This window comes from Pseudopodoces humilis, chromosome 2 (assembly GCF_049639895.1).
Source record: "Pseudopodoces humilis isolate 2021_Gansu_Grassland_sample_001 chromosome 2, ASM4963989v1, whole genome shotgun sequence".
Lineage (NCBI taxonomy): Eukaryota > Metazoa > Chordata > Aves > Passeriformes > Paridae > Pseudopodoces > Pseudopodoces humilis.
In genome coordinates this window covers 102627447-102648873 of record NC_142201.1, presented here as the reverse complement: position 1 = coordinate 102648873, position 21427 = coordinate 102627447, and the positions used below count along the sequence as shown (strand labels likewise).

At 42.1% G+C, this 21427-nt stretch overlaps 1 protein-coding gene across 5 annotated transcripts; it reads left to right on the top strand.

The window, feature by feature from the left end:
- The first annotated feature begins 2141 nt into the window (after positions 1 to 2141).
- LOC102102817 (transforming growth factor beta activator LRRC32-like) lies at positions 2142 to 20581 on the top strand. 5 transcript variants are annotated; one of them, XM_014253637.2, is made up of 4 exons: positions 6008 to 6050; positions 9004 to 9272; positions 9425 to 9515; positions 13216 to 20581. In XM_014253637.2, exons 3-4 carry the CDS (start codon positions 9429 to 9431, stop codon positions 15154 to 15156), a joined length of 2028 nt encoding a protein of 675 aa, XP_014109112.1. In that variant the 5' UTR covers positions 6008 to 6050; positions 9004 to 9272; positions 9425 to 9428; the 3' UTR covers positions 15157 to 20581. The 5 variants fall into 5 exon arrangements, with proteins under 5 accessions (XP_014109114.1, XP_014109111.1, XP_014109113.1 ...); XM_014253639.2 differs by lacking the exons at positions 6008 to 6050; positions 9004 to 9272 and adding an exon at positions 2142 to 2245; XM_014253636.2 differs by lacking the exons at positions 6008 to 6050; positions 9004 to 9272 and adding an exon at positions 2259 to 2527.
- Positions 20582 to 21427: the final 846 nt, after the last annotated feature.

Sequence of the window (21427 nt, the reverse complement as noted above, 5' to 3'; positions counted from 1 at the left end):
TCTTAGAGTCCTCAGGTTCTTTCATGGGGTATGCATGGGTACATCAATCCTGTCAGATAACCCAGCTCCTCACATCAACCACATTGAGGGTGAGGTCTCTCATGGGCACCCTTCCCCACCAAACCAGATTGTTCCCTTCAAGCTGTGTGTAGTCCTTGGGTTTTCTTTAGGGCCTGGATGATGCTGGCTGCTTCTGCTCTGAACAGTCCTCCCACACTGTTCTAGAGCAGCTTTGCACACTGTTCCCACCTCACTCAGGGCACTCTAAAAGAAAGTGAAACAATGATCTCAGGGTAGTGGGGTCGCCATCCAGAGGTAGATAACTGAGTTACATACCTGGAAATGTCCAACTTCCCTTAGAGAAGGGCTAAGTTTGTGTGGGTCAGGCCAGGGATCACTCCCTGGGAGAGATATCTTTAGTGGGAGAGATGTAACTGGAAAAGCCACTTAGGTGTCACTGGAAATAAACCATAGACTGACCCAAGTTTCTGCTGCCCACACCCCAGAGATGGAGTCTAACAGCAGCAGGATCTGTGGGAATTATTCCTGCTACTTCCATTTAGTCTGAAATTTCATGTTGGGAGACTTCCTGTCCTTTCTGTGATGGAGTATTTTCCTATTAGCTAGCCATGCATCACTTGGGAAATACAACTGGATCTCCATCTCTAAGCAGCAGGTCCACAGTGATCCTCCAGGCTTGGCTACTGAGACATCAAGATGGCCATCAGGTTGTCCTGTGGTGACAGAAGGGGGTACAATATGTGCTTGTTCCATGGTGAAATTCCTTTGTCAATCCATCCAAATAAGCTATTGTGGGCTATGAGGTGAGTTTAGGTCCATAATTATAATAGTAACAACAACAATGCAAATACAGGTGTAGCTGTATATAGGCAATAGCCAAGGCAGTAATAAAACCATTGTTGTTTCATTTGTTACCATTATGTACATGTTGCTATTAAATTGATTAGTCTTATTACAATCTTATGGCAACAACATGAGCAAACTGTATTTACTGAGATATTTAACAAACCATATTTTTCACATCTGTAGATGTTTTCATCTTGAATCTCCCAGTATGGTGCATTTCTGAAGTAACTCTGACTCAGAGGGCCTGGTGTGCTACAAAGAATGAACCTGTCCCAGAGAAGTAAAAGCTGAAGCCTGCAAATGTTTATCAGAATTCACAGAGCTGTTTGGCACATGGTATAAAAGGACATAGTTTTCAGCTGATTTTAATAAGCATATCTGGGAGATCAGGACAGAATTGATGCTGTCTGGGAGAAGGGAGTCAGCACCTCATTTTTTTTGGGGTGAAAATTCTTGGCCATTGTTGCATATCTAAGTGAAAAGGGGATAAAACACATGATGCTGAAGGAAAACCTCTCCTCTGAGGGAGATCACTCAGTTGAGCTGTTCCCTGCACATGCAAGGGAGAAGGTAGGAGGTTTGCAGCAGTCCCTGGTTTGTTTTCTTTGATCCTTGGTGCCTGTGGGAGCTCCCCAGCTGGGTGGCCCAGGGGAGGTCTTAGCCTGGCTGGTGAAGCCAAGGCTCAGTTTGGTCCCAGGACATCCACTGAAGAGCTGGCAAAACCCTGACAGAGGTTTACAGTGCTGCAAACAAACATGCAGAGCCCAGATATCAGGGCACATGTAAGCAGATGAAGACAACACAGACAATGTGCATGTCCCCCACCAACTTACACAAAAGCATCTGAAATAAAAGAGAGCTTCACACACAAAGTAAAGAAAGCGAAATTCATCCCACAGCCCTTCTTAGAAGGTATTTATGTTATTACCCATTCAAGCATTAAATTGAATTTATCCTTTCCCCCAAGGCTGTGTTCAGCCATCCCACTGCTGTGCCATGAAGACACAAATGACCTGTTAGGACACCAAACATGATGTGCTCGCCCTACTCCCAAACACCCTTTTCCTACACACCCCATCCTGCATGGACTTGAAATGTAAGGTTTGCATCCAGCTCAGTGCCCCTGATTTACTCCAACCCCTGGGAATCTCCAGACTGACAGCAGTGGGACAGGCACGAATGACTTCAGAGAAAAGCACGTGTCCCCAAAGCGTGTGGAGGGGATTTTTTGTGGCATTCACAGACTGTTTCATATGTCAATACGAGAGGACAATAATTACCAGCTGAGAAACTGCAGGAAATAAGCCAAGGCTGAATGAACAAAATGGAAAATAAAGAGAAGCACAGAGGACACAGATATTTTAAAAGTATTACAGAGGTATGTATTCATGTGCTCTGGGGTGCCTGGGAATATATAAGAGCTTATGACTGCAAAGGAATGAATTCAAGGACTAGTCTATGGGGAGTATTTTTTTTTCCCTGTGACTTCAAACTTCTCTCAGTGCTCGCAGAGTTTTAGTCAGCTGGCATGCAACAGAGGTACGACTTCCCCAAGGAAACTCTTCCTCGGCTTGCGCTGGAAAGGCTGCTGGGAGAGTCAGGGGAAAAAAAAGCTGCAAGCAGAGAAAAACTTCCTCCTCCTCCTCCAGCCAGAAAGCAGGTATGTGGAGATGTGTGTGAACCCAGGAGCCTGCTGGAAACTTGCACTTTTAACTGTGGGAGAGATGAGGGCTCTGGTGACTGGGCTACAGCCTTTAAAACTAACACAGATGAGGAAGGTACTGTATAAATAAAATGTTCTGTGTTTATGAATGGGCTGAGGAACTGGCTAAACATGCTGTGTAGATGGCTCTATCCACCCAGTTGTATATTTAATCCATCAGGGACTTGCACTATATAAGTTAGATCATTTATATTAAGGAGGCGCCAGTTTATAAAAGTACAGTTTTCATGTACTGTATTTGTTGCTGCTCTGCATGTTTGCAGGAATAGAAAATGGGGAGATGATTGTTATTTTTTCTTCACAGGACCTCGGTCTATTTATGGTGTTACTGCATTATAGCCTTCTGAACTAGTCGTGCTGCAGAGATCAGCATTGTACACTAATTAAATGCCACTCACCCATCTTTCCAACACTGAATCCTAATATAGCCTTGGGAAAATCACACAGTCCCTGGGTAAAATAGGCAAAATGCTGTTTGGCTTGTCTGTTCTTCCTCCTGTCAGTACTGTCATTGAGCTCTCCCTGTTGGAGCACGAGGTATGAGATGGCAGGGTTATTTTGCTGCTCTTAAGATGCTGACAGCTTGAATGTCACCTTGGGTGAACGATGATTTACTGAGATGGCATGGCTGCATCTGGACTGTTATCAAGAGAATGAATGTTTGGGCAATATTTGGAAGTAGTAAAGTTTTAGAAAATCGTTTGTATAAAAATCACAGGAAGTTTTCTAAGGCTAAGCCCAGTTGTAATTTGGATAAAAATATTTTTGATAAAAGACAAATATGCTTCCCTTAAATAGAAGCAATAATTTGGCTTTGCAGTGATAATTTGGGGTTTTTACTAAGATATATTAATTTATACTTAAAAATAAACATCTTAGTGACTGTATCAGTGCTTGGCCTATTACTAATACAATTATGGGTGGATTCAAGGATTGATATCAGTATTATGTAAATAAAATCTATCAGAAATCATTTTCCTCACCTCATTTTGTCTCCTACTGGATCTTATAAAATGAGTGCACTTTTTCCCAAATACTGACCACACTGTCTATAAAAAATAATATTGCTGAATTAAAAGCAGATTTTATGAACTGGTAAGAAAATAGTCTGGTTTGGTTCCTGAATCTGAATTTTGTTCTCCAGGAAGAGTATTTCTTCCTTAGGTAGTTTAATCTGGAAATGCCAGTACATGTCACTTTTTGCTGATATAAGAGTTTTCATTTTTCCATCTTCCTCTGTCCCTTTGCCCATCCCCTCTCACACAAATTCTCCAGGCTTGTGGGTTTCATTCAGTTCTTGTTCATTTACATTTTCTTTCCTGGAGAGAGTAGGGTGAAAAAGGGTGAATAAAATAGGGAATCTGGATAAAACCTCAATAATTGGAAATGTTAATTTTTGGTGGGGAAATGCTGTTGGCTGAACATCTGATAAAGATTCCTATGGGGAGAGGACAGAAAGAGAAAGAAGGAAGGCAGCAGCTTCAAAAGACAGGAGAAAAGCCTTGTTGGGTTTACAAGAGATGGAGGAATCTCTATTTTGATCTGTGGACTTGACACCAGAAAGACTAGGGGCTGCATCTGTGTGTGAGATGCCAAGTGCAGTGCAGATTGTAGGAGCAAAATAAACCAGGATAATCAGTTTCTGGATATGTTGTAGAGTGCCAGAAGCTGGAGCTGTGCCTCCTTCTCAAAGTCTGTGGTTCAGGATGGCATTGGCTATTCTTTTTAATAGGGTTAATATTAATGCTGTCTGCAGCTCCCCTGTGGGATGAATCACCAGAGAGTTATTCCAGCCAAAAGGGAGCAAGACTTGTTCTACTCCTGCATTTACAGTTCAGATCCCCTTTCTAAGGCAGGAACTTGCTTTATTTACTTCTCTAGAGAGTTTGATTCATAGAGGACACAGGATTCAAACAAAATCCGTGCTTTAGAAAGCAGCAGCATTATGGATGGACAGACTCCCAAAGGTCTGGAGACTCAAGACACAAACAAGATATTATCTTGTTCCTCTGAAACCCCTAGAAACCTGCAGCAGTTTACAGAGTAATTGGTAAGGGCCAGCAGCTAGGGTTTGCTTTTCCTTCTTGCTCTGTGCCATGCTGGGGAAAGGGTTTGGAGGAGAGGAGAAGGCTGATAAGGTGTCCCTCACTTCAGGTGACAGAGGATGAAATTCAACTGGCATTGACAGACATTGAGCGGGTAGTGACTGCTGAGACACTGGAAAATGACAGGATTTCACAGAGCTGCAGGTGCAAACCCTTTGGCATTGTTGGGATGGGACAGCCCTTGCTATTTTGTGGGCAAAAAAGCTTGATTCTCCAATCTGTGTGATGGAGATGAGGATGGCTGGGGCTTTGAGCAGCCTGGTCTAGTGGAAGGTGTCCCTGCCTATGGCAGGAGGGTTGGACTATCTTCAATGTCTCTTTCAAACTGGGCTATTCTCTGATTCTATGACCCAGTCTCTGACTGATGCAGGTGACACTTGCCCTGCAGAAGTGTCTTACTAAACCCATACCATGCTCATGTTTCACCACCACTTTAAGGTGTAAACTGCTGGGTAGCCCAAAGACAAAAATATTGAAAATTCGGGAAATCAGCCAAATGCTTTGGAGTCTTTGAAACTGTTTGCTGCCAGATATATACCAGATATATACCAGATATATACTGGATCCCAGCAGATACAGTATATGCAGCAATATGTGCTTACAGCCAAAAAATTCAGCAGCTCATCTGAAAATGCCTTTATGGAGGCCTTTATCCCTAATTCCTGCCTCATGCCATGAAAATCCATCAAGGGTGTTGTAGCCAACAATGGACCTATATCCTGCCAGTAGACTGTAGTCACACTCTCATTAGTGGATGACTGCAAAAAGAAAAGTTATTTCTTCCAGAACAGGTTTACAGATTCTGGGGTTTATATTTATCAGCCGTGAATTTTAAATATTTAATCCTCAAGACTGTTTCCCTAAAGGTGCAGAGACAGATTTAGGTGCAGGGGGCTATAACCCTCCAGGAATGTAACTTGCAGACACATAAACCCAAAATAAACACACTGTCATGCCCCACATACACAGCCAAACAATGGCATGGCCAGTAAGTTACTTATTCTCCTGAGCAAACCCCCAGCCTGATCCTGACAGTTTCTCTGGCTGCCCCAAGGAAGGGCTTCAGGACATTGCACAGTAGCTGACTCTGTCCAGAGCACAGCTGGGCTAGGACCCAGCAAGAGCCTGGGGAGGAGTGGAGAGGAAGACAAACAACATAATTTAAAGCAGACACTGTCCCTGAAAATGCCTTCATTCTGAAGTTATGAGTGAGCATCTAGGTGTCCTGAATGGGTGAACATGAAGCTGAAGAATAGTTGATTCGATACCAGGACTGAATCAATTTCAAAGAGCTGGATATGCTTTTTAAAGAGATGATAAGCAGTGTTTGGGATGCAAGAAACCCTTGAAACAAGGTAAATGTGAAAGAGTCTCTCTTTTTACCCCTGAAGTCTCTAACTTAACAGGAAAGAGTCTTGTGTGGAAAAGGATCAGACCCTGGGGAGTGTGGTTTTTGTTCTGTGTGTTCTCTTGTATTTAACTTGGTACAGGAGAGCATCTCTGTTACTTGTCTAAGCAGTAACTAAAATTATGTTTGGGGAAAATCTGGAAAGTGCAGCTTTTATTAGCTGCAAACAACATCTGTGAAGTAGTTTCAGGATTAATGTTGTGATAGAGATGGAGGTAAACATTGTTCTGAAGTGGAAACTGGGAATAAATTGTTATTATTCCATGGTTTGAAATGTGTACTGGGGAGAATTACTGGTCTTCTCTGCCTTCTCTGCCTTTCCTAAGTGGACATACTGCCATGGTTAGGGTACACTTTTTCTAGAATTATTTGACTGACTTACTAATACTCCTTGGGGATGATGTGGAATTAAACCACCTGTATTTTTCACCTGGGGTTGGCACTGGATGATTTTGAAGTGCTGTGATGGAAAGCTGTGGATTTAAACAAGGTTCAGAGCTCAGTCCTGCTCTGAGTTATGCAGGGGTTTCTATCACAGCTTCCAGTGGGAGCAAGCTGGCACTGATCACGAAGCTGCTTCAACTCTGGGGAAGCCTCAAAGCAATAAAAGCTCCTTTCAGTTGAGTAGTTGCTACTGCTGCTCCCAAACTGTTTTTGTAAGCCATGGATAGAGAGATCAATGCCAGCAGGAAGGGTTTAGTGTCAGTAGACATCCTCTCTTACACCTGTAAGAGGTGTCCTGTAACCCTGAGCTTGGCATTGGGAGAGGGTGGGGGTATGCTAAAACCTTCCCAGAGGGTAGAAAAGAGGGGGATGCACTAATGTGTCACACTAGAGGTTGCTGAGAAGGATCTAAAGGTTGTTCAGAGAAAAGCTAGGCAGGAAAAGCTCCTGAGCTGGACAGCTGAACTGAAAACTACCCTAGGAAGGGAATCTCCATGAGCATCTACCATGACAGCTCAAGACGAAGTAGCTTCAGGTTGTGCCAGGGGAGGTCCAGTTTGGATATTCGGAAAAATTTCTTCACCAGAATGGTTGCCAAGCACTGGCACAGACTTTAATTAAAGCCAGGGCAGTGGTGGAGGCACCATCCCTGTAGGGATTTAACAGATATGTGGATGTGGCACTTGGGACATGGGGTAGTGGTGGCCTTGGCTGTGCTGGGAGAACAGTTGGAGTTGATGGTCTTAGATGGCTTTTCAAAACTAAGTGGCTCTGTGAGGACAGTCCATGTTGTCTTATGCTGGAAGAGACCACCCCATCCTCATCCTGATGAGCTTCAGGATGTGACAGGCATCTTAGAAACACCTTGAGGGACAGCATGCTTATTACAGATTTGCCTGACACAGCAAACCATTACATCAATTTTTTTGTGTGTTCAAATACATCAATTTCCCAGTTACTTTATAAAATTAAAATTTAGTAAGTTTCAAAGTATGTTAAGACCCTGGATTATGTTAGGTGTATTATGTAAGAGGCAAAGAGACCTTTTTTTTCACTGACAGTGTGACAAGGGAAGACATTGCAGAGAACATGGGCCACGTGCTGTCCCCAGGGTGGTCCCCTGTTGTGGGTAATATCCTCAGCTTAATTCATTGTGTCTGAACAGAAAGGATTTCCCTTTGAGGGCTCAGAGAAAAGCTTTGTAATCATTGGTATGTTTGTCTTTTATTACCACCTCAGCAAACTAATACTCAAAAATAGATTTCTCGGCTGCTCTAAGCATGGGGAATGAAGAAGGAGAGAACAGAAACATTATAGAGGGTGATATCAGCAATTCCTCTTTCCACTGGATGATTTCAGCATATTTTGCCAACACTGATTCAATGGTAGAGAATTAACATCCTTGGTTTGGTTTTAATGGGGAGGAACTTCTGATCCCATTACTGAGACCCATTCCTTGGGGTCACAGTGCATCATCCATCACTGGGGTTTTCTTGTGAAATGGAAGGAATATGCAGACTGTACACAGAGCAGCTGTGGTCTAATCCTCCCCAGTTTATCTATTCCTAGAATACAGCTCTGTTCTCTGGTTGGGAATGGGCAGGTTCCCATCAGGAACTTGTTGGCTGTTCAGTGACTGTCAGTGCTGTGGAGGGCCATCAGCTGCATCCATCAAAGTGACTAAGCAGAGGGATCTCCATCAGCTGAGAATGATCCAGTCTCTTTTGTTTCCAGCTTTTCAGTGCTCTGTGGGTGGAAGACACTGAACAACTGTACATTGATGACAGTGGCTTGTGCATGGGACTGGGGTTGCATTTGGAGCTTTTTGAAGCAGGAATACTTGCCTTTGGCTTTGGTTCTGTTTTTCCCCATTGTCCAGTGACAGGCCTCCCAGCGCTGGTTGCTCCTTTTGCAATTCTCTGCTCTTTTATGGAGTGCTTTCCAAACAGTTGAACTCTTACAAATTCTCTGTTTCACACAACTCCATTCTATTTTATATCTGCCTCTTTGTAAAGCATCTGTCCTTGTCCATGGCAAGGGGATTGCCAGATGACTTTTAAAGGTCCCTTACAACCCAAGCCTGAGAGAGTTCAAGAAGCATTTGGACAATACTCTTGGACACAGGCTGTGACTCTTGGGGATGGTGCTGTGCAGGACCAGGGGTTGGACCAAATTGTCTTTATGGATTCCTTCCAGCTTTATGTATTCTGTGATTCTGCGGAACATACGGTTCTACGATCTCCTAAAAGTGTATTTAAAAGCCTGTCCCTACCTGGGATGTGTAAAATGAAAAATCTCAGTCCACTCCTTAAGCGGTTTGCATTAACTTTACAAGGATATACATGTAAAAGCTCTTTGACACTCTGGGATAAGGGGAGTATAAAATGTTGTGGATGGAAATGAAAACTGTTCCCACTTGTGGTTGCTTCTGAGCGTCACCCATTTGCTTTGCTCAGGACATGGCACCCAAAACTTCAGCCCAGTTGAAAGCACCTGTGGCTGTGTCTATGGGGAGGGTGAAGATAACTCGGTCTTCAGAAGTTTTCTTTCTCCAAGAGGCCAGACACCCTGCCCAGCTTGAACATCTGGACTTTGTTGAGTGTCCTGGATATAATTTAGGCAGCAGCTGAAATCACACTGGGGAAAACCCATGAAATGCCTTGGACCTTCAAGTCCTCATATTGATCTCTTTCCACCAGGCTGAAAGGGATGCAGAGCTACACAGGTGGGTCACTAGTGCTGTATGTTCAGAGATGGCTTAATTTATTGCACTGCTTGTGTCCTTCTCCATGTTAGATGATGACCCAATGCCAACTTTTGCCTGTGCTGACCACTGTGTCCCATATGAAATCTAACTGTAATTATTTTTACCCACAGAGCCATGAAACTGTACATTATCTTCTTCCTGGCAGTGGTGAACAAAGAAATCTCTAACTTCCAACTTTCAGAGGGGACATCCTGTGAAATGGTAAGGCTGTCTCTCTACTTAGGCCCCTTGAGATCCTGAATGAGGTTGGGACCCCCTCCTTACAGGTACTGCACAAGCAGCTACAGCCCCTGAGAAGGGAAATCCCCATGACCAGGCTTCCTGTCATGGCAGAGGTGGGATTTGCAGGTTTAGGGGATGCTGAGCAGTCTGTCATCAGGCTGTGTCCTTGTTGTAGTAGCACACAAAGGGGAGGGGGGAAGGGGCGAGAAAAAAAGGGTCATTATCTCAGATTTTTTCCTGAGGAGGAGCTGGTTAAAAGAAATTTGACTTGATTTCCCTAAGATTGTACAGGATTTCTGTGGTTAAGACAGAGAAAGAACTTGGACTTGAAATCATCTCCTTTGTCTCAGTTGTTCTTTGTGCTTTAATTAAAGCATCTTCTGTGAAATACTTCTATACTAGCTCTTTTGTAATAACAAGTAGAGTGACCTCCTCTGCCCTGACACAGCATTTCTGCCAGGGAAGTTGTACCTGACTTCTTCTGGAGCAAAGAGAAATGACAAAGACTCTTGCTCCAGTACAAAATCTGCTCCTTGAATTTTCGCAAGAACCTGGTACAATATTATAAATGTTATTTGCAGCTGAATTTTCTCCCTCCCCTCCCCAAGAGCTTCTGACTGTACTAGGATGTTTAAAAATACTTTTTCCCCCTTGAACATTGAAGCTGTTCAGCACAAATCCTCAAGAATTTCCAAAATAGGGAAAAAATAATTTGCTAGCTGTACACATCTCCCTTGTGGGACTCTTTCCATTCCTGTCCACCCTGCCATATTGCTGCACTTCCTGAATTCCAGAGAAATTAAGACCTAGTGTGTATATAAAAAGATCTTGGGAAGGTGACTGGGTAGCTCAGCTCCTTGGCTGGAGACGGGACACTGATGAAGCCACAGTAAACAGGACAGCCTGGGTCTCATGTCATAGTCACACAAAGGCTGGGGGAGACATGCAATAATCCACATAGTTTCATCCTGTTTCAGACCAGGCTGATGGCTGAGAAGTAAACACATGCTTGCTTGCACTACTCCACTGTAAACTTATTTCATCAAGCCTACGACACAACTAGGCTGGGATGAAGTCAGCCCTGACAGAAAACACGCTGCAGGCCGGGCCCAGGGTGCTCATCTGGTGTAAATCAACAGCTCAGCCTTGCTAATGCCCATGCTGATTGCCTTCCTTCACTGGGCATTTGGTGTAGGTCCAAACACAGCTCAAAGAAAGAAGGAGCTGCTGGATTAGCTGGTTAGCTGCCCATTGACAGTCCTGCACTGCATCACAGCCTCACTGTTTTAAACAGTACTTTCCCTGTGGTGACACCTTCAGAAGAGCAGACGCTCAGAAATGGAAACTTTAACCTCAAATCTCATTGAAGAGGCATGAGTCAGAAACCTGTGCCGCTTTCTGAGTCACCACTGATGGTTCTGTTGCTGAACTAAATTCTCAGTCAGGAGGTTTTAGGAAGTAAGCAGTCCCTACCAGACCCCTGACATGGGGGTGAACTGAACTGATGATACCAGTTCTGGCACATCTATCAGTTTGTGAGACAACAGATGTCAGGATGTTCTTCCTAACATTATTTTCCAAGGATAGGCAAAGCTTCAACTGTATCATATTTTCCCTCCCCAAAAAAGATGATTTTGCTAATTCATGTTAATTGGCAAAGGAGGAGATTTCAAAAACTTTATAGGAGGGAAGGGATTTTAGGAAATTCTCTTTTTCTTTGCTTTGACGTGATGCAAGGACAGGTGCTTAACCAGATGTCATAGGTCAGCTGATGTGTGGTACCTGACCAAAATGATAAGGTTTGATTGTGTAACTAAGCCTCTACCTGGGTAGCTCTTCTAAGAATGGTCAGGGACACCATACAAGTATAAGTCAGTGCCACACATCCAAGGTCAGTGCCAAGTGGCTCCAGCCCAGATTCAAATGTTCATGAATTGATAAAGGAGAACTCAAGGGCAGGCTTGAATCCAACTTCTTTTTGTAGGCCTCTTACAGAGGCAGCTGACAACTTCCACCCAGTGCTAAGCAGTGAAGAACTGGAGTTAGAAACCAAACGATTCCCAGATTTTGAGCTGTTGGGTCATTTTTTTTTTTGCCAGCATCTTAATGGGACCAAGTGGTCTTCACCCTCCAGTACTTCTTGACAATGTACTTGAAACAAACTGATGGCAGCACTGGCAGACAAAATGAAGTCAGAACATGAGACTGACAAAAACCTCTTTTCCAGTCTCAGGCTACCAGCCAATTGGACTAAGGGGTGAGAGGAGAGATGCTGTTTGCTTCATCCCACAGAGACGTGCTTCATCTTTTTTTTTTTTTTCCTACTGCTGTGAGAGTGAAATTTGTGCAGTTTGAGCCCTGGGGGAGAAAATATGGTGCAGAAGAGACAAGATAAGAACTTTAGTGAGGATCAAAATAGTCAGTGAAAAGGAAGGAAAGTTTAAAAAGAAAAACTAGAGGAGAAATGTTATGGGAACAAATGGCAGGCAGTGGGAGGTGTAGGTTTTATTAGTCTCTTTTATTACTGGGAGGGTTCTTTGGATGCAGATTAAAAGCCAAATCATTCAAGATACGTGGTGAACAGTGTCTGACCTCTCCCCCATCAACTCCAGTGAAAAGCAGATTGTTGGCATTGACAGGAGTTGCATCAGGACTTTGGTAAGGTTCTAGGTGCCCAGGGGAAATAGAGGGTGCTCAGCACTTGCTGGGATCTGGCTGAAAGTGTGAGAAGAAACTTGGCATCTGCCTTAGGATGCAAAGCAGTTTCTGCTTTTTCACTCTATATTTTTGTATCCTCCTGGCTTCTTCCTCTTCCACAAATAAGTAAGAAGAGACAAATAAGTAAGAAGAGGTTTCCTGCCCTGCTATTCATGCCTTGGAAATAAGGCCAACTTTGAGCATAATTTAACTCAAAATGAGGAAGTATACAGTGACCTTGCAGGAAAGAAATATTTTCAGGGAGAAGCAAGAAAATTTCCTTTTTTTTTTTTTTTTTTTTATAGCTGCAAGGGATTTGAGTGAGTTGGAGGGAAAAAAGAAAGGGGTTTAGGTTTTACTAGTCAATGTACTAGGGATCTTTGGGAAAAATGTGTCATGGGAAGCACTGTGGAGCAGCTTGTGTAAATCTAGAGTTTAGATGAGCACTTGCACTTCTTATGAAGGAGAGACAGGGTTTGTGCTATAGGATCCTTATAGGTTTTTATACCTTTATACCTCCTTGCTCTGGAACCCATGTTGCCAGCAGAGTGAAGCTCTTCCAAGTACTGCTTTCTACTGCAAGCTGAGTCTACAAAATCTAATACAGTGCTGAAAGTGAGAAAATTAAACACCTAAACATCATTAAACAAAAATGAGGAAACAGTGCTTGACTACAGAGAAACTTGGGACTGTTCAAATGAGTCCAGAAGAAAGGTACAAAAAGGAGAACTTTTAGTAAGTATCACATGCAGATTAAACTCTACTGTTTGAAGTCAGAAATCTCTTTAAAATGAAATGAGTGCTGTTAGCTGAAAATAAGCTAATTGGGATTGTTGCTCTTGCTGTCTGAATGCTCAGAAAAACTGATCAGTGTTTCAGAAGAAGCATCTGTCTGGATGCTGAATGTTATTTTTCTTATATTTAATGCAAAGACGTTTTTCATTTATCATGTGACAACTCCTTTTCTCTCTTTTTGTGGCAGGCAAACTCTCAGGCATTTTGCCACAACAAAGATCTCCACCAAATCCCTCATGAGCTCCATCCAAATGTAAACAAAATAGATCTGTCGGGAAATCTGATTCAAAGCATTCCTGAAATGTCATTATCACTTTACACTTCCCTTCAGTGCCTGGATTTAAGCTCTAACCAGATAAGTTTCATCATGCCTGGAGTCTTTGCACAGATGAAGAGTTTGCTGGAAATAAATTTAGCCAACAATCACTTATATGAGCTTGCTCAAAATGGCACAGATGGGATTGGACTCTTACCCAAGGTGGAAATACTGGACTTGTCCCACAACAGTCTGTACAATGGGATGGCTGAGCATTTCATTAAAGAAGCTCCAGCACTGCAATATCTTTCCTTGGCAGACAACAGTATTATAATGATCTCACAAAAGATGTTTCAGGGATCTCCCAATCTTGTGGAGATAGATCTTCAGAGCAACATCATCATGGAAATAGAAGAAGGTGCTTTTGAGACTCTAGTGAGCCTGTCCAAACTCAATCTCTCAAAGAATTCAATTACTTGCATCTCTGATTTTAACCTCAGGCAGCTGAAGATACTTGACCTTAGCAGGAACAGCATTGAGACCTTCCACACCACAAAATCAGATGATGAATATAGCTTAAGGTGTTTGGATCTGAGTGAAAACAAACTGTTTCACTTCCCAGTGTTCCCTCGGGTAAATAAGCTGGTAACGTTGAATTTATCAAAGAATTTAATCCAGCTCACTGCTGAATCCCCTCATAATAAAATGGACTATGTGAAAAATGAATGGCTAAATGCTTCTTTCCATATTTTTAATCAGAAGCAAAGTAGAAACAAAAGTTCTCTTTATTTATCCCAGCTTGAATATTTAGATGTAAGTTATAATGAAATCAAATCCATCCCAGATGAGTTCTTTGAATCAATGTTGTCCCTTCACACCCTTAATCTCAGTAAAAACTGTCTCCAGGCATTTGCAGTAAGTTATGACAGTGCATTAATCTCTTTAACTGTCCTTGACTTGAGCTACAATGCTTTACAGAACCTTCTCCTTGATGCTGATGCATTGTCAAATTTGAAGGAGCTCTATATTCAAAACAACTATCTTCAAACCCTGCAGTTTGACATCTTCTCAAATCTTCCCAGCCTTAGACTGCTTAATCTACAGGGCAATAATATCAGCCTTTGCAGCATGTACTCAGGATTAGCTAAACAAAGACTTGCTGGAGAGGAAAGTGGTTGTGTATCATTTGTCAATTCTCCTGCCCTTCAGTACTTGCACCTAGCTGACAACATGCTGAAAATCCTACCAGCATACAGCTTCTACAAGACTTCTCTGGTTGTCTTGGACCTCTCCATGAACCCTGGACTGAAAATAGAACTTAAAGCATTATCAGGTCTGGAAAAGTCTCTGGAATGTTTGTATTTATATGGTAATAACCTGATAGATTTAAATATTGACTTGCCTTGTTTTAGTCACCTTAAACATTTAAACCTCTCTGAAAATCAGCTGAACTGGCTGCCTAAGTGGGGCAGTGACTCTCCACTAGAAGTTCTGGACCTACGGAACAACAAGTTCAGTACATTACAAAACAGCAATATTTTAGCATTAGAAAATTCACTTAAAAACTTGTATCTCACTGGGAACCCACTCAGCTGCTGTGGAAACATCTGGCTTTCATCAATGATCCAGAACAAAAATGTCCAGATCTCCAATGTGGATCATTTAATGTGCCAGAACACTCAGAATTTTGGGTACCAGAATGAAATGCACATCAGGAACATTAGACCAGAAGACTGTGAAAAAGAGGATCTGAAGAAAATCAGCTTCCTTATTGTATTAACATTTGTGTTGGTTTTATCTGTGATCATCATTGGTGTGGGTTCATTTTTTTGCTTCCGCAGGCAAAACTTTACCCATCAGTTTAAAGCATAGTAACACGAAATGCCTTGAAAAATTAAGAAATCAGGTGCTACACTGACAGTGTGTAGAAATTAAGGGTAAAATTCTCATCTTTGATTTTCAGCTGTGGATTTTAAATGCTTTTGAAGTGCCCCTGAATTACACCATTGGTATGGGTTGCAGGGACTGGAAGGAGAATTTGCCATGTTTTGCAAATCCACTGTTTAACTCAAACAGGAGAAATTTGGCCCTTGTGTGCAATATATATTTAACTGAGTTTAATGTGAAGAAAGTCATCTCTGGGGTGAAGGCTTTTTTTTTTAAAAAAAAAAATCCTGGAGCATGAATTTCAACCAGCTAACACTGAACTGAAATGATTATATTTCTAAGAAAAACTGTTGGGAAATGACGGCATATGGTTGCATTTCAATGCAGGAGAATAGTATATCTATTTTTAAAGGCCACGGGAGGTTAGACTGCAAAAAGGTGTTTTTAAGATACCAGTGTGAAATAATGCATAGGGAACACAGTCCTGGGCCATTGCTCAGATCTGTCTTTCTACTGTCTTTCCCCAGAAATACATTATTGACTAGAGGATGTACTGCAAGAAAAGTTCTGTTGGTCCTCAATCTGTGTTTAACATGGCTAGCCTGGTTTTGCTAAAAGTTGACACTGACAAATGTTATGTCCCATACTCTCACTGACAATTCACCCTTGTGAAGGGAACATGACAGTGAGTGGCAGCCTGACCTGCTAGCAGGGTGGCTTTGAAAAGGAGCTGTATCAGGTCTTCTGTTAATGCCAGGAACTGTCCACTCAGGCATGTAACAAAAATAGTGGTCAAACTGAAACCTGTCGAGGTAAATAACTCAAATTGCTGCTCCATTTCTGTTTCTTTAGCTAGTGAATGTCAAAACTACCACACTACAAAAAGGTGCATAATTATATTTTTAAGTGGCTATGTGTGAAACTGGCTGGTGGTTTTCATAGTGTAATTTTGTACAATAAAAACAACTTTGAATTTTGTAAAAAGCACAAGGCTGTGGATATATTAAAGCACCAGCTTGGAATGCTCCACAGATAATGAGAAATGTCTTCCTATTTTTCTGTGGTATTTGGACTCCACCTTAGACCTTTGCCTTCTGGTCCTGAAGCAGAGACAGCTGCTCCATATTATAGAGTACAACCAATGGAGAATAAAGAGATGCACTGGAGATGTAGGCAAGAATTTGTAACAGATTGCACAGAAAAGTTGTGTCTGCCCCATTCCTGGAAGTATTCAAGGTCAGATTGGATGGGTTTGGAGCAATCTGGTCTAACAGAAGGTGTCCCTGCCCATAGCAGGGGATCGGAACAAGATGATCTCTAAGGTCCCTTCCAAACCAAACTATTTTGTGATTTTTGTGATCCTAAGAATTTGAACAAACCATCATCAGCAATAGGCCCTAACATCTACAAAAGCCAATGGCTCATGTACTTAATCCTGTAGGAGAAGGCTTGCACAAGCAATGATCCCAGGGATTATTCGGAAGCTCAAAAGTAAGCCAAGCTGTATGCCCAGATGCTGATTTGCCACAGACTGAGTTCATGCTTTTATGTTAAGCATGGCAAAACTATTTCTCCTGCTGTGAGGGCCAGTATTATCTTGGCTGCTGTGACTAGAATTAGTTAATAACCTGATGACAGAGCCAAACCCATTTAATTAACGGTTTTAACACTGCTATTGTTTTACTATACAAAAAGGAAGTGCTTGTTATTACTAAACATCTGGGACTAATTAGGCTTCCATTGACTTCCCTGGGAGCAGAAATAGTCTTTGGAGGAATCAGAAAAAGAAAAGTGCATTATGGCTCATTTTGATATTTTTGTTAGCAGCATAAGCAACCAAGTAGTGGTATGAGCCTGCTTAAGCCAATTCTTTTACTCTGGATGAGACGAGAAGCATGAGGGGAAGAAAATATGAATCAATTTACAGAGAGGGAAAACAGGGAAAATGTGAGCTCTACATTACATTGTTCAAAATTATTCAAAACAGGGATATGTAGATGACAGCCCCACCTCTTGTCTCTCCTGTGTGTTACTGAGTCTGCAGGAAGACAAAATGCCAAAGTACCTGATGCTGCATCAAAGGTAGACATCACTAAGACATTACACATCTTTCCACCAGTCAGCCCCATTGTCCTAGTAGATTGGTGTCATGGTTTAATGAAGCAGAATGTGAACCCTGTCCCAGTGGAATCAGGACAGTGTGCATGATACAGCCTGTAATTTTGCAACCAAAACTGACACCCTCATTCATTGTTTTTTCATAAAGTCCTTACAAGAACCTCTGTTGATGCAAAGAGCTCCTTCTGTTAAACCAAGGGATATCCTCCTATGATTCTGTAATCTGCATCTATAATAGGGCATTTGGGATATATGCAGTCAATGCAAACTCTGTTTTCTTTAAGTTGCCACATGCAACAAATGGCTTCCCTGCTGCAGCTTTTTGCTGCAGGACAGGACAATAGAAACAGAATCCTAAACTGGTTTGGGCTGGAAAGCACCTTAGAGACCATCTCATTTCAACCTCCCTGCCATGAGCAGTGATGCCACATATTAAACCAGGTTACTCAGGGCTCCATCCAACCTGGCTTTGAACATTTCCAGGGGTGGGGCAGCCACAGCTTCTCTGGGAAACCTGTGCCAGGGCTTCAGCACCCTCACAATGAAGAATTTCTTCTTGACAATCTAGACCTCCCCTCTTTCAGTTTAAAACCATTGCTCCTTTTCCTGTTACTATCTGCCCATATAAAAAGCCCATCTCTCTCCTCCTTAAAAATCCCTTTAAGTACAAGAAGGCAGCAATGAGGTCTCCCTGCAGTCTTCTCTTTTCCATGCCGAACAACAATAGATCTCCCTTAAGTATTTCCTACCACAGTTTGCTCTGTTTTGTTCCTGAAACAATCCTCTCTAGTGGGATCAAGTCTATGTAAGTACTGGAAGCACTAGAAACACTCCCAGAGAGGGTCCCTATGAACTCAACAAGTCATGATTCTTGTTGGTCATCCATGGAAAAACAAGTCTCAGTTTCCAGAAACTTGATTTTTTTTCTGCAAAATCAAGACAAAGTAACCGCCTCACAGGGTACCAGTCTCTGGCCACAGATAACTGCTGGGACCCTGCTCAGCCCTAAACTAGCCATGATGGGTTAGTGTACATGAAAGTAATTGCCTTCTAATATTTTGGGAACTCAAAGCATTTCCTCTCCCTGTCTATTCCCCATGTCATTCAGTACTCTTTTATTTGCCTGTGGAGAAACAAACTGAAATAAAGTATCAGTAACCAGGGAAATGGTGCTAAACTGAAATGGGAGGAAGAAGAAACTGAAAACTCATGGAAGAACTTTCTGAGGAGGACCTGTCAGGCTATACATTCTTTCACAAGACATTTGGAGGCTGGTGCAACATGACATTAAGCAAAATTTTGGCAAATATAAAGGAACAATCCTGCAACACTGAGTCTCTTTTCTCCCAAACTATTGATCATGGCTGTTCTACTGTGTTGTAGAGCCAAGTTAGTTCCACAGAGTCCCCCCTCCAGTCCATTTCTAGCAGCTGTCGCATCAGACACACATTTGGGAGACAATGGGAGACCTGATTGCAGTCTTTCCATACCTAAAGGGGGCTTACAAGAAAGAGGAAGAGTGGCTTTTCACATAGGGAGATTGTTTCTTCTGGAGATGAATAGGTCACACGAACGCTGCTCGGGGTGTGGTGAAAGGAAGAGAGAGTTTATTTCTTCTCCCAGGATTTATAGGCCTCTGACCACGGCCAGGGATTGGATGGTCAGGATAACACTTTCCCACTGCACTGGCCATGAGAGATGCCCATCACAAGACGTGTAACAGAAAGAATGTACACATATCTATGTTTACAGTTACTGTCCTGGGAAAGTCCTTAGAAAACTATGTCAGCAAGCTCAGAAGCTGAGTTTTCAGGGCGACAGGAGACAGTGACAGGAAAAGGGGGAACAGCTTTAAAATAAGAGCAGAGATGTAGATGAGGAAGAAGTTTTTTACTGTGAAGCTGGTGAAGCCCTGGCAAAGGTTCCAAAGAAGTGATGGATGCCTCATCCATGGAAGTGTGCAAGGCCAGGTGGGATGGAGCTTGGAGCAACCTGGTCTAGCAGAAGGTGTCCCTGCCCATGGCAGGGGACTGGAACTAGGTGTTCTTTAAGGTCCCATACAACCCAAACCATTTGGTGACTTCATTATTTTCCAGTTCATAAACAGTATAATCTATGAAGAAACATTCTGGAAGGTGACTATAGAAGAGATTCCTCTTCACTGTTCTTGTTTACTGACTTTCCCAGGAAAAAGAGTGGAGAAGGGAGTCCCTGGTCCTGAAGACCAGTGAAGGAGAGACTTCCATTTTCAGATAGAAAACCCACGGAAGAGGTTTTGAATGGGCAACCAGGCTGGAGGTATGGCACAAGGAGGAGAGAAGGGGAACGAGAATAGCTAAACCAGGAATTCAGAATCCAAGTTACAGAATCACTGAATGGTTAGGGTTGCAAGGCACCTCTGGAGATCATCTAGTCCAACCCCACTACTAGGGAACGTTCACCCAGAGCATATTGCACAGGATTGTGTCCACATGGGTTTTAAAGATTTCCAGAGGAATAGACTCCACAGTCTCTCTGGACAGCCTAATGTAGTACTCTGTCACCCTTACAGTGAAGAATGGAGAAGGAATGGTCAGGATGAAATTAGAACCAGAAGCAGGAACTAGGCTTGTTCAGCCTGGAGAAAAGACAGTCTTGAGGGGAATTATTTTGTCATTACTGGATGGACAGCTACAAAGAAAAGCATCAGCTTCTCCCAGGAGTATTCCTTGAAGGGACAAGATACAACTGGTGAGAGCTGCAGCTGGGGAAGTTCACATTAAACATAAGGGAAAAATTCTTCATAACGAGTGAGGTCAGAGTCTGGAAAGGCCTTGGAGACTTTCAAAACTCATCAGGGAAAGGCCCTGAGCAACTGCTTCTGACACTGAAGTTGGCCTGGCTTCAATCAGGGAGCTGGACTGGAGTTCTGCAGAGGACCCTTCTGTTCTGAATTACTCTCCAAATCTTTGGAAAACAAGAATGGGTCATGCACTTAGGTAAAGAATTGAACAGCAGAGAAACAGAGCCTGTAACTAACATCTGTTCCCTGCACTGAAGCAGTGGAAGGGATTTGGCAGAAGTGTCCAGAAAGATGGTAAAAGTGGCTGATGATGTCAGATGTCAACAGAGCTAGTCAACCCATGGAAGCCTGAGTTCACATAATCTTTCCCTTCTTTCCCCCTCCCGAGTTTTATAGCTCAAAATGAAAATTAATATTTGCAAAATTCTCCATGAAAATTCTGAAAAATACGAAGTTGGAAAATGTGTCCTTTGTAAGACCACAGCTTCAGTTTTGATTCAGATATTTCTACTGCTGAAAGCACATACAATAAAATAAAAATTAAAAAAAAATCATTGCTACAATCAATTTGCTTTTATTAAATTTGTTCTAGAGAAGATAAGGAAGTATTTCAGTCACATCCCTCACAATTATCACTATAATTAAGCAGAGAAAATAAATCAAAATAAAATAGGCATAAAATATTAGGCGGTTGAAATTATAGAAATACTTTTATGTTTTAAAATACCAATTAGTGCTGTGACAGAGGAAGAACATAAAATAAAATAACGGTAGTTACCTTTGGAAATTCCAGGAGAAACCCATCAGGTAAGGTTTTAGTTCAAAAATATTTTATATTGTAGACATTCCTTCCATTATAGGTATTTACATTGTAATTCATGCTTTTTAAAATAATATTTACAAGTTTTATGTCTCCACTGCCTTTCACTTTAAAATGTTACAAAAAATTCTGACAAGAAGTATACATTGAAGAGTTTCAAACCCCCATTTTCACTGATGGTTTACTATCAGAAAATACTGTACCAGACTTTAGCATAAGTTTCTTGCCTCACATATGTGATTCAAGACTGTGTTTTCTTTAACATGTCCCTCTTACACCACAGGCATCAGGCAAGTAATTGAATTATTAAAATGGACCCATCATCCTATTCTTTCCTCTTTGGAAAGAATGATGCCCACTGAGATGAAAATCCAGAAAATCATTTGGGTACTTTAATTGCCACTCTAGATATTTAAATCCAAAATAAAGATCTTTACAGTCCTTGTTTAGCTGCTGGTTCTTCCACCTCCTGCCTGAAGTCTCTAGAGGACTGTGTTTGATGTGGAAATTCCCTGTAAATTTCTGCTTCTTGGGAT